The 13,699-nt window shown below is 34.6% G+C and overlaps 1 protein-coding gene across 2 annotated transcripts in view; it reads right to left on the bottom strand.

Moving 5' to 3' along the window:
* Positions 1 to 13,699, bottom strand: part of NSMCE2 (NSE2 (MMS21) homolog, SMC5-SMC6 complex SUMO ligase) — a 232,832-nt gene that overhangs the window by 184,767 nt on the left and 34,366 nt on the right. For both annotated transcript variants that reach the window (XM_031947191.1, XM_031947190.1), the window contains one exon: positions 7,225 to 7,331. In XM_031947191.1, the coding sequence (XP_031803051.1) occupies positions 7,225 to 7,331 (107 nt within the window). The remainder of the gene's footprint in view (positions 1 to 7,224; positions 7,332 to 13,699) is intronic.

The following is a 13,699-nucleotide window of genomic DNA, read 5'->3' as shown; positions in this document are numbered from 1 at the left end:
TCTGAATCTCCAGCCAGCACAGGGGTGGAAGTTGGAATGAATCTGACTCTGCCTCTGAGATTGGGCTTGTGGGCTTCTGTGTCTGGCCCTGAGAGCTTCTTGCTTATATGCTGCACACTGAGTACCTGCAAATCATTACATCACTAGGAAACAATTATTTGTTGTAGGATTAAATCAATGCTAAATTAGATTTAACCATTGTTTCCTCAATTCCACTTAGTACCTTGTTTCAAGTTCTGGCCTATAATATTTCCTTGTAGGAGCAGATCAATCCTACTGAACCATGCTAAATTAGATAATTATTGTCTCCATCAATTCCACTGTCTTAGTACCTTGTAAGAATCATAATATATATATATATATATATATATATATATATATATAAAAGAATTGAACATGTTTAATATATATTGGATTATTTGCTGTCTAGAGGAAAGGGTGAGGAGAAAGGAGGAAGAAAATTTTGGAATACAAGGTTTTGTAAGGGGGGAATGTTGAAAACTATCTTTGCATGTATTTTGAAAAAAAAAAAGCTATTATTAAAAAAGAAGAAGAAAAAGAACAGAAAGTACTTTAGTCTAAACAACAGAATTTTATTGTATTGCTAGATCATGCCTCTGTGCCAGCATTTTGACTTGTTGCCTGGACTTATGCATTTCTTCTTTCCATCAAGATGATCTATAATTCATACTGTTGTACTAGAGTTAGAGGTCCTCTATACCCACCTGTGTGGCCCTGAGAAAGTCATTTCTATTCTCTGGGTCACTTTTTCAAACCTGTAAAATCAGTAGTTTGAATTGGATAGCTTCTAAGGTCACTTTTAATTGTCTAACTATGATGCTATAATTTTGAAAATATCACTTGTTTTTAGATTCAAAATCAATCAGTAACCATTTACTCAGCCCTTCAAACACTTAGTTTCCTCAACTCTAAAATAAGGATAATAGCACCTGGTGTTATTGTGAGGATCAAATATTTAGCTCAGTGTCTAGCACACACCAAATGTTTAATACATGTTTATTTTATTATTTTTCTTTCTTTCTTTCTTTATTTTTCTTTATGTTTACTGGCTTGTAATAATAGACCTTAAAGTGTTTTATAGCTTTAAAATCTATTAAGATGAAATATGTCCTATTTCTGCTAAAATACTCATTTTACCTAAATAATCAAATCACAAAATTTTGACCTCTTTAATACTTCATGATGGAACCACACTTTTATTACATTAGATAGAAAATTACCTTTTTACAAACAGTCCATTTTTCCAAGTGGCATCTTGGTAACAGCTTATGTTTTCAATGGGGTTTAAATCAGTTACCAGAGTAGTGAAGCCTGTTAATCACTTTCTGTCTTTAGGATAAATTCCTTAAACTCTGGTAACAATAAAGAGTTGCAAGGAAGTGAAAATATTTGGGAATTTCTGCTTTTTCTCAGTAAATCTATTATTTCTCAAAGTTCATCTTTCCTCAATGGGGAAAAAAAGTTCTAAGTTAATAGAAGTAAAAGAAAAATCCCCCAAACATTTTCTGGGTAGTTTATAGAAAATCAATTCTTATTGGCTTACTAATACTTGTTCAGACATCAATCCTCCCTTCAGTGAAAAAGTTTCAACCAAAAACAAAACAAAACAAAACAAAACACTTTTCCAAATCTTCAATACTCCAGTTTTTGCTTTTTTTTTTTTTTTTTTGGTCCATGACAAATTCTCTTAATATCAACAGCTGCTTTACTTTGTTTTAAAATGGTCATCTCACTGGTAATCTTCCATTACCAAGAAACCTGTGCTACATTGTAGGTAGGTGACTTATTCCACCTTCCCATTCCTTCTGACGGGCTTTCTTTTCTGAGTTATAGGCTTCTTCATTTTCAGCTGCACTTTTGTTTGCAATCCAGTACAACTAAGTTTGTTATACACCAAATGGGTTTGAATGGTCTCTGAAAAATTTAAACTTCTGCATACCAAAAACTGCCACTAAAAGTCACTGGAATATCCTCTATAGCAGGTTTCTTAAACTTTTTTGCACTTACGATCCCTTTTCACTCAAGAAATTTTTACATGATCCAGGGCATATAGATATATAAACTGAACATTTACTGATATAAATCATAATTTCGTGACCTCCACATTCAGTTTCAAACCCTCCTAAAGTCCTAAATCAGTTTTAAGAAACTAGGCTATATTAGAGTTATAACTTTTTGTGTTTTCTTTGGCATCAGAATTTTATTTCTCTTATTTAAAAGATTGCTTATTTCTGTGTGTATTTAATCTGTCCTTGCCCCCTGTTCATTTAAACAAGAAAAAAAAAACTATCATAAACATAGTTCAGCAAAACAGAGTTTCATAATTCCCATGCCCAAAAATGTATGTAACTCTCTGCATATTAAAGCAATTACTTCTCTGGCAAGGAGTTAGTGCCATGTTTCATCTTCAGTCTTCTGGACTCAAGGTTTATCATTGCATTGATCAGAGTTTTAAAATCTTTTAAATGTTTTTTTCTCTATAAAGGTATCTTATTATTTACCTAGTTCTGCTTATTGTGCTCCTCATCAGTTCATAGAGGTCTGTCTTCCCAGTTTCCTTTGAAATTGTCCATTTCAACATCATTTTATGAAAAAAAATTATTCTAGCTACGCCCAGAGAAAGAACTCTGGGTGATGACTAAAAACCATTACATTGAATTCCCAATCCCTATATTTATGCCCACCTGCATTTTTGATTTCCTTCACAAGCTAATTGTACAATATTTCAGAGTCTGATTCTTTTTGTACAGCAAAATAACAGTTTGATCATGTATACTTATTGTGTATCTAATTTATATTTTAATATATTTAACATCTACTGGTCATCCTGCCATCTGGGGGAGGGGGTGGGGGGTAAGAGGTGAAAAATTGGAACAAGAGGTTTGGCAATTGTTAATGCTGTAAAGTTACCCATGCATATAACCTGTAAATAAAAGGCTATTAAATAAAAAAAAAATAAATAAATAAAGAGAGTTAAAAAAAAAAATTATTCTATTCATTCACATACCATAATTTGTTTAGCTATTATTTAACAGGACACTCTCAAATTTCTGGCCTCTATGAAAAGATCTGCTAACTATATTTTTGTATATATACAGTTTCCATCTTTCTTTGATCATTTTGGGGCACAGACTCAGTAACAATATAGTTAGATCAAAGGATATTTATTAAGGAAAAGGGGAATTTACTTAAGGAAACTCAGGTGGATTGGAAAGAAACTTATACACCAACTTAGTATAATAACAATGGCACAGAATAAGGCTGGATCAAAGTGTAGGCAGCTGAGAAGGAATAGCAAAATCTAGATAGTCTAGTAAGAACAGTATTAATATTAAAGCTCAGAATAACATGGGCTTGCTCAGGAACACAATATACATCAAAAAGAGTTTTCATGCTATAATGGGGTAAAGAACAAGAACAAAGGGTTAAGATAGTGCCGAAAGGACAAGGTCATATTGACTAACAGCAGTGTGTATAAGTATTATTCCATTCTTGTTTTTGTTTCTACTGAACAAAATGACATGTGGACTGAAAAGGAAAGAACATAGAGCTAAGAGGGAGCTAAAGCATAAGGCAAGCAAAAAGAAAATGAGAGCCTGGATAGCACTAAAAGAATTAAGTCACCAGACTTATTGCAACTGAAGGTACAGAAATAATGTGTGACTACAGACCCATTGTGAATAACCCTTGCAGGGTCATAGAAAAAGACCATGAGAGCAACAGAATGATATAAATCACATAGAGAAACTTGGCCTTAAGAGTTTGGAAGACCAGAGTTCAAGTCACCACACAAACAGTACTTACTGTAACCCTGGGAAGGTATATTAACTTGCTCTAGGCAATTTTCTCGAATTATGAGCCATGAAAGACAAAGCAACTTTTCTCACTGAGATTTCCATTCAATTAAGAAATTACAGGTTCAGATAAAATTATATATATATATATATATATATATATATATATATTAAAAGAATTAAACATTTTTCCATCTGTTAACAAAGGTAGATTTCACTAAAATCTAGGTAAACTTTATAATATGTCCTCAATATATTTTTATAGGTAATACCATAAAAAAAGGAATTAAAGGTATTCTGATATGATCGGCACTTGATGAACACACTAGTTCTTTACCATTACTTTCCTTTTCTTGATAGCTGAAAATCATCCTTTTGATGTTACATCTAGAAATCTGCCAGACATCCCTTTTTGTAGCGGCTAGAAACTGGGAAATGAATGAATGCCCATCGGCTGGAAAATGGCTAAGTAAACTGTGGTATGTGAATGTTATGAAATATTATTGTTCTATAAGAAATGACCGCAAGGCTCAATACAGAAAGGCTTGGAGAGACTTACACGAACTGATGCTAAGTGAAATGAGCAGAACCAGGAGATCATTATACACTTCAACAACAATACTATGAGGATCAATTCTGATGGAAGTGGCTATCTTCAACAATGAGAGGATCCAAATCAGTTCCAACTGATCAATAATGAACAAAACCAGCTACACCCAGTGAAAGAACACTGGGAAATGAGTGTGGACTACAACATAACATTTCCACTCTTTCTGTTATTGTTTGATTGCATTTTTGTTTTTCTTCTCAGGTTATTTTTACATTCTTTCTAAATCTGATTTTTCTTGTGCAGCAAGATAACTGTATAAATATGTATACATATAATGTATTTAATATATACTTTAACATATTTAATATGTATGGGACTACCTGCTGTCTAGGGGAGGGGGTGGAGGGAAGGAGGGGAAAAGTTGGAACAGAGTTTTGCAAGGGTCAGTGTTGAAAAATTACCCATCCATATGTTTTGTCAATAAAAAGCTATTAAAAAAAAAAAAAAAGAAGAAGAAAAAAGAAAAGAAAAGAAAAGAAAAGAAATCTGCCAGAAGAGTAGCTTGACCATTATGCCAGTTCAATGGAAAATAGTTTGGAGAGCCTACTCCCTCCTCCTCCTCCTGTTCATTTTCTGTCTCTGTCTCTCTCCTTCCTTCTCCTCACCCTCTTGTACTTCTCCCTCCATCTCCTCCATTATTTCGTTATAATAAACAGAAGGAATTTAGTCTGGTATAAAATAAACTAAATGCCTCTAACAATCCCTCTTAATTCCTCCCCCAAACTCCTAACTCCTCCCAAAGCATCCATATATAAATGGCTAAGAAGCCCAGTGAAGTCTTCATTTCCCATTAGCTTTGGTTTCCTATCCACTGTCATTATGTTCACCCCGCCCCAATTCCCAGTACAAGTAATCCCAGGAAAATTCATCATTGGAATTTCCTGAGCTTTGATATTCATTATCATCAGAAGTCTCAGTTGCCTCTATCATTATGACTGAAGGGCAGAGCAAAAACCCTCTCCCAAAAACTCTATATGAAAGGTTTTCATTTCTTATTAGCTGCACTTTTTGGATTCAACTTCACCACCAACATGCTCCACAACAAATATTTTCTTGTCCTTCCAGCCCCTTCTAGCTTCCTTTTATATGGTGTTTCTTTCATTAGATTGTAAGCTCTTTTGAAGACAGGGTCTTTCCTTTTCTTATTTGAATCCCCACTACTTTAGAATACTGCCCAGCATATAGTAAGTTATTAATAAATGTTTACTATATTATTCTATTGTGAATAAGATTTTGTAAACAGGAAATAAAATCATAATGTATCAATCTATGTGGAATTGCTAGTTTCTTATAATGAATGTTACCCATTTAGCCAGTTTTAGTTTCTAAATACTTATGAAAATAAAAATATATAGCCATTTAATGGAATCTTAACGTTTCCATAAGATCAGCATTACAAATAAAAATGGAATTTAATGATTTAAGCTTACTTAAAATATTTACAGTTCTTTATATAAAGATAAGCCCCTAAAAATGACTGCTAATAAAGTAATAGAAAAGGAAAAATCAACATTAAATTCTGATGCCAAGGTCTCTTTTCCTTAACTATAATTCAGAGTACACAGTCACATTTGTGCAATCATGAAAGTTAAAGAAAGCCTATCAGATAACAGATGGGGACTGAAGTACCAAAGCATAAAAAGGACTCAATTCAATGCTTAGGAAATTAAGAAACTGCCTTAAAAGGAATGACTTGTTTAATACCATTTCCTACAGTGTTTTCTTAGTGTTTGTATACCACACACAATGACAATTTCACCCATTTTCCTAAAAAAAAAAAAAAAAAAATCAGTAACTATCATGATGACTAAAAATTACAAGCATTAGTGAAATATTTAGGAAGTCACTGAGATTACATTTAAGAGAAAAAAGTTTCAACTTTTTATTAACTTCATTTTAAAGACAGCTTATATTATGCTACTAAAAAAAATACAACTTCTGTGGGATTTACTTTATGGAGTATTTTCAGGTGCCCACTCAAAAAAATAACAAATAAGAAACCAAAAGCATAGATTACTATTTTACACAAGTGCAATAAAATCAATTTAATGAGGAGTTTATACTGCTCAGAGGACAAAGGATTTCTGAGAAATATTACTGTAATCTGATTGCTTATTTCTTACTTAACATGGAATTGAATAGGACATTGCTATGTTCCTAACTGCCAAATATGTTGTTCTGACAACAATAAGAGTCAACAAAATTAACTCTGGCTTCCAGAAAAATCAAAAAGTCAGTCTTTTACATTTTTAAAGTCAACCATGAATTCTTCACATTTTTACCTCAGTTTCTAGTGAATGTATAAAAGTTAAAAATGAAGAATGAGTAACCAAGTTAATTCTAAGTTAAATATTTAAGAAGAGCTAACAAAGAACATCATATCAAGTTTGAGATTTGGAAGGAAGTTGTTTCTTTAATTACTTTTTATCATGTTAGAGGAATATACTAGAGTAATTATAATCTGAACATATTTAAACAAAATAATATGTGGGGCAACTAGGTGGTTCAGTGATTAGAGCACCAGCTCTGAAGTCAGGAGGACCTAAATTCAAAACTGGCTTTAGATACTTAACACTTCCTACTGTGTGACCCTGGGCAAGTCACTTAATCCCAAATGCCTTAGCAAAAACACACAAACAAAATAATATGGAACAGAAGATGAAAAAGAATTAGACTCAAATTTATCATCTCAGGTTTAACTGAGCTTGCCTCATTCAGAAATATTTTCAAATTTCTGTCCCTTGAGATTTTTAAGCAAGAAGAAAATATAAAATAGGCTAGTACAACTATTAAACATACCTCATTTAATGTAGCTTCAACTGCCATTATATACTGGTTCATATCTCGATCCATTTCAATATATTCAACCATCAAATTTTCCATATTGTAATTATCACCTGTATCAGCTGCAAGATAAAATAGAGTAATAATTTTTTTCTTCTCTTCAAAAACATACAACCAGAAGTAAACCAATATATCCTATAATTTTTTTAGTATGTTGTCATTCTCTTCAGTGAAATCATTCCTATTTCTTTGATCCACTCATTTTGTAAGAGATTATTTATTTAATCGATTAATTTTAATGTTTTTATAGCCTTTTATTAAATCTAATTTTATTTTATTATTATCTGAAAAAGATGTTTTTACTATTTCTCCTTTCTGCATTGGGTTGTTAGGTTTTAATGCCCTAATATATGAGTTTTTGTGTAGATGCCTCATACTGCTGAAAACAAGGCATATTCTTTTCTATATCCATTAATTTTTATTTTTTATATCCATTCTCAAGAAGTTTGTCATAACTAAATTTTCTAAAATTCTGTTCATCTCTTTAACCTCGATTATTTTTAGTTAAATGTATCAAGTTCTGAGAGAGGAAAGTTAAGGTACCCTACTACTATAGTTTTACTGTCTATTTTCTCTTTTAATTTATTTAATTTTAATAATCTGGATGCTAAAAAGAAAAGAATTTGTATGCTATACAATTTGGTAAATATATGTTTAGTATTGAAATTAATTCATTGTCTATGATAACTCAATAAAATGTAGTTTCCCTGTTTCTCTTTTTTAATTAGATCTAATTTTTCTTTGTCTATGCCTGAGATCATGACTGCTACCCAGTTTTTGTTTTTGTTTTTCTACTTCAATTGAAGCATAATAGATTTTGTTTCAAACCTTTCACTTTACTCCGTGTGTGTGTGTGTGTGTGTGTGTGTGTGTATGTGTGTGTGTGTGTGTGAATTCACTCTGCTATCCACTTCTGTTTCATGGATGAGTTCATCCCATTCACATTGTATTTCTGTGTATTTCCCTCCATCCTGTTTTCTCCTCCCCTCCATTTATCCTTCTTTCTCTCCTTTTACCCTATCCTTCAGTAAAAGTATTTTGCTTTTAACCACCACCTCTCCTGATCTACCCTCCCTCCTATCAGCCATCCTTTTATTTTCCTCCTCCTACTTTCCTGCAGTTTTTAAAATAGATTTTTCTCTTTTTTTGCAAACTTTATTGTTAATATTTTTCCAAATTACATGTAAAGACAATTTTTAACATTTTTTAAATGTTAAATTCCAAGTTATCTTTATCCTTCATTCCTTCCTTAGATGGTAAATAGTTTGATATAGGTTATATACATACAATCATGAAAAACATATTTCTATATTAGTCTATATTGTGAAAGACATAACACCCCCCCCAAAAAAAAAGAAACCCAAGGAAATATAAAGTAAAAAAATAATACATTTCAATCTGCACTCAACTCCATCACTTCTTTCTTTGAAATGTGGATAGCATTTTTTAGCATGAGTCTTTCAGAAATATATTGGACTATTATATTGCTGAGAATAGCTCAGTCATTCATCAGTTGATCACTGTTGCAATATTGCTATTATTCTGTACAAAGTTCTCTTGGTTTTATTCACTTCACTTTGCATCAGTTCATATAAGTCTTTTCAGATTTATTTGAAATCGTCCTGTTCATCATTTCTTATAGTTCAATAGAATTCTTTTCCAAGTATATACCAATTCTTCAGCCATTCATTCCCCAATTGATGGGTATCCACTCAATTTCTAATTCTTTGCTACCACAAAAAGAGTTGCTACAAACATTTTTGTACAAATAGGCCCTTTTCTTTGGGATAAAGAAGTATTACTGGTATTGTATTCAAAAGGAATACACACTTTGATAGCCCTTTGAAACACAGTTCCAAATTGCTCTCCAGAATGGTTAGATGAGTTTACAATTCCACTAATAGTGCATTAGTGTAAGATGTGTTCAGGGAAGATTAGTGCCTCTTGTTATGAGAGCTGCTTATCCCCTTTTCAGGACTGCTTTTCACCTTTAGTATGCACATGATCCACTAACTTTCACCTGTGGCTCCAAGAAGCAGTAGCCTGCATGGTGGCCATACCACTGGTCATTTCAGCACATGGGTTAAGCCAGATTGAAGGCAACCAAGGGGTCTCAAACTCATTAGTGGTTTAAGAGTGTGTCCATCCCAAACACGTGAAAGCCTTCCCCTGGTGGAATGGATGAATGAGTGTTAAGGACCATGCCTAAATGAAGGTGCAGGTCATTTTTCCGAGAGCCTCCATAGCTGTGAATCATAAACTTGAAGGAGTAGCAAAGCAGCCTTTGCAGATATTCCTTGTGGATTGGGAATGAAATAAATTGGAGGCAGAGGGAAGAGGAGAGAGGTCAGAGAATACAACTGCCTCTCAGTCTCTTTGTATCATCATCATCAGCTCACATGAAGGGATCCATTCTACAGGTCTGAGTTAGACCTCCAGCAGCCACTGGCAGGTGGCTCCCAGATCACAACAAACGAGAACAACTTGTTCCAATAGCCATGAAGGCAGGTGAAGCAGGTACTGTGGAGCGCTTAGAGCTTGGTTAGACATCTCAAGCCATCACCAGTGATTTGGATTCTGTCTTGGTGCTGCACTGTGATGACTGGAAGAGAGAGCAAGGCCAACAACTCTGTACAACTCTACTTCACTTAAATCCAATTTATGCATGAATCAAAAGACTTCACCTATATGACATTACCATTGCTCTCTCAAAGTCCTGTGGTGACAGACAAGTGACAAAGTAGCAGGTGAAGATAAACTAAAAGCTGTAATACACTGAACACAGGCAGCCCAGGCTGTATGATCATCTCACTAGAAGCAGCAGTAGCATTCAATAGTTCCCTGGGTGTCAGTGTCAAAGCAGCCTATTAAGGACCAGATTGCTTATCTCATGATGCAAGAAAAGAGCTAGAAAAGTACCCTAAAAATTGTCTGCTTCTCTAACCCCAGCCTGATTACCATGGCAGGAAGGGTCCTACAGTTGAAACAAAAAATGTACAAAAACTTCTGAAAAGATGATTCCACTCACCACTGGTATATTTTCATGTACACACACACACTTACAGACAACATAAAATCCAATAGACCTGAATGATGAACATCTCATTGTGAGAGAATTCAGCAGGTATCAAATCCAAATAATAGCACTGAGTGAAGCAAGGCTGGCAAATGAAGGCCATTTTACCGGGAGGGCTGGATCTATGTTTTTATGGAGTGGCCACAGTAATGAGGAACAATGTGAAGTTGATGTAGGTTTTGCAATCAAAACTAACCTAGTCAACAGGTTTGTATGCCGACCAAAAGGAGTCAAAGCAGGCTCATAACAATGCGATTACCACTTACATGAAAATGCCATACTACCATTATCAGTGTCTATGCTCCCACCATAGCAAGCCTTGATGAAGTCAAAGGAAAATTTCATGAAGACTTAGAGATCCTTATCATCAATGTACCAAAAAAGGACAAGATTAAAATTCTGGGTAATTTAAATACTAGAATAGGCTCAGACTACTAGATATGGCAGGGAGTCCTTGGAAGAAATGGAGTAGAAAAACAGCAACAGCAAAGGTTTCTTACTCCTGAAGTAAGAGGATTTCTCTTATGAGGACTTCATTTCATGACTGGTACATCACCAATACTATCTTCCATTTACCTAAATACAATTAAAACTTCACTGTTGTACCCTTGGGGGTAAATACTGGCATTTAATAGACTAGGTGATTGTAAGGAGAAGAGATAGGATAAAATCTAAGAGTGATCAAGGCAGTGTGTGGCACAGAGTGCTGATCATAGACATAAGCTCTCCAAGCTGGATATTTGAACTCAACAAAAGTGGCGACCCTAAAGCGAAATGACTACCAGAAGGATTAATGTCAACAGATTAGAGCATTTGTCTAAGTGACAACAGTTTGTGGCCAACTTGAAGAGAAAATTGAGCCAACATACGATTGGCAAGAGTGGAGCAATAAAGGAGTGTGCAGCCTCCATAGATTTGGTGTACAGCACTGCACTTATTCATCTGTGTCAGAAACATCAAGACTGGTTTGACAAAAATGATGGGGAAATTCAGAAGCTGCTAAATGAAAAATGAGAGCTTCACAGCATTTAATTCCACCAAAAGTCAAATGCAAGTGAAGCATAGAGAGATGCAGGAGTCTTGGCTCAGTAAGAAGGCAGATGAAACTCAGTTTTAAACTGATAGTAACAATCCAAAGAGCTTTTATGATGCCTTGAATGCTTTTTCCAGACCAATGACTAGGGTGCATCTCAACTACTCAATGCTGATCGATTCACACTGATTAGTAATAAGGACATGACCCTAGAGAGATAGGCTGAACAATTCCAAAGTGTTATTAACAGAATATTATCAATTAATGCTGAAGCCGCTAACAGTTTACTCAGTTGAAGTCAATCCCTCCCCAGCTGAAGGGGTTTTGAATGCCATCAGGCTCCTTCTGTATGGCAAAGCACCAGGTGCTGATTCTATTCCAGTTAAGATTTAATGCTGTGTGACAGCAGGCTGTGTGACCCTGAACAAGAACATTTAACCTGAGTATTGCTTTCCTCATCCACAAAGAGGAGATAATAATAGTAATGATTTCACAGAGTTGTGAAAAACTAATGAAATTATTTGTGCAAAGTATTTTATAAACATTAAAACACTATAAATAATTAAAATATATAATTATAACCATATAATGTACTATAATGTAAATTAAGGAGCAGCTAGGTACAGGAAGTACCAGGCCTGGAGTCAAGAAAAGGACAAAACTCTCCCAAAAGAGAACTCTTTTCCCTAGGGAACTGCTACGCTGTGAAGATAAGTTGGTCCGCCTCAGATGCACAAGTCCAGAGCAGACTATCTGGCAATATATCTTGACTCCCAAGGCCACACAGCTCAGCTGGACAGTTTGGGATGCAAACAATATGTGTTATCCCAGCTCAGGAGGAAAGGGGCTTCTTCCTTCATGATCTGAGTCAAGTGTTTCTGGAAAATATGTCAACTCAAAAAAAGACAAGTTCAGAAGATCCTTTTATTATCCCCATTTTACAAGGGAAAAATAATGAGATAGAAGTTAAAAGACTTGCCCAGGGTCACACAGCTAAAAAATATCTGAGGCTACATTTGAACTCAGGTTTTCCTGATTCTAAGCCCAGTGCTTTAAGCTACTGAACTACACTGCTGAAGAATATGTATATAGAAGAACTATTTCTAAGGCCAATTATTTATCCACTGATTTTCATCATAAATTTCCAAAACTTAATTCTCAGAGGGAAAAAATGCAGCCCTAAGGGTTTTTTTTTTTTGTAATAACTTTTTATTGACAGAACCCATGCCAGAGTAATTTTTTTACAAAATTATCCCTTGCACTCACTTCTGTTCCAATTTTTCCCTCCCACCTTCCACTCCCTCCCCTAGATGGCAAGCAGTCCTATATATGTTGAATATGTCGTAGTATATCCTATATGCAATATATGTGTGCAGACCCGAACAGTTCTCTTGTTGCACAGGGAGAATTGGATTTAGAAGGTAAAAATAACCCGGGAAGAAAAACAAAAATACAAGCAGTTTACATTCATTTCCCAGTGTTCTTTCTTTGGGTGTAGCTGCTTCTGTCCATCATTGATCAATTGAAACTGAATTAGGTCTCTTTGTCAAAGAAATCCACTTCCATCAGAGTACATTTTCATACAGTATCGTTGTTGAAGTATATAATGATTTCCTGGTTCTGCTCATTTCACTTAGCATCAGTTCATGTAAGTCTCTCCAAGCCTCTCTTTATTCATCCTACTGGTCATTTCTTACAGAACAATAATATTCCATAACATTCATATACCACAATTTACCCAACCATTCTCCAATTGATGAACATCCATTCATTTTCCGTTTCTGGCCACTACAAACAGGGCTGCCACAAACATTTTGGCACATACAGGTCCCTTTCCCTTCTTTAGTATCTCCTTGGGGTATAAGCCCAGTAGTAGCACTGCTGGGTCAAAGGGTATGCACAGTTTGATAACTTTTTGCTGCCCTAATGTTGATTTTAAAATTATACGGGAGGGGCAGCTAGGTGGTGCAGTGGATCAAGCACCAGTCCTAAAGTCTGACCTCAGACACTTAACACTTCCTAGCTGTGTGACCCTGGACAAGTAACTTAACCCCAAATGTCTCAGCAAAAAAAAAAAAAAAAAAAAAAAAAAATCAAACAGAAATGCTAAAACTTATTTCAAAATAATCTTTCTTTAATATAGGTCTATGTGCAGTAGACAATTCAACCACTGCAAAAATTAATCAAATATAAGATTGGTTTACCTGATCTTTGAACACCCATTCAACCACAAATACTGAAATTCCCACATCATAAGGCAATCCAACTGACTGCTTGTGTAATTGCTTCACATTTAGTGCAATCACCAGTTGAGACACATG

The sequence above is a fragment of the Sarcophilus harrisii genome, chromosome 1 (assembly GCF_902635505.1).
Source record: "Sarcophilus harrisii chromosome 1, mSarHar1.11, whole genome shotgun sequence".
Taxonomy (NCBI): Eukaryota; Metazoa; Chordata; class Mammalia; order Dasyuromorphia; family Dasyuridae; genus Sarcophilus; species Sarcophilus harrisii.
The sequence above is the reverse complement of the archived record's forward strand: the minus strand, read 5'-3'. Positions and strand labels throughout refer to the sequence as shown.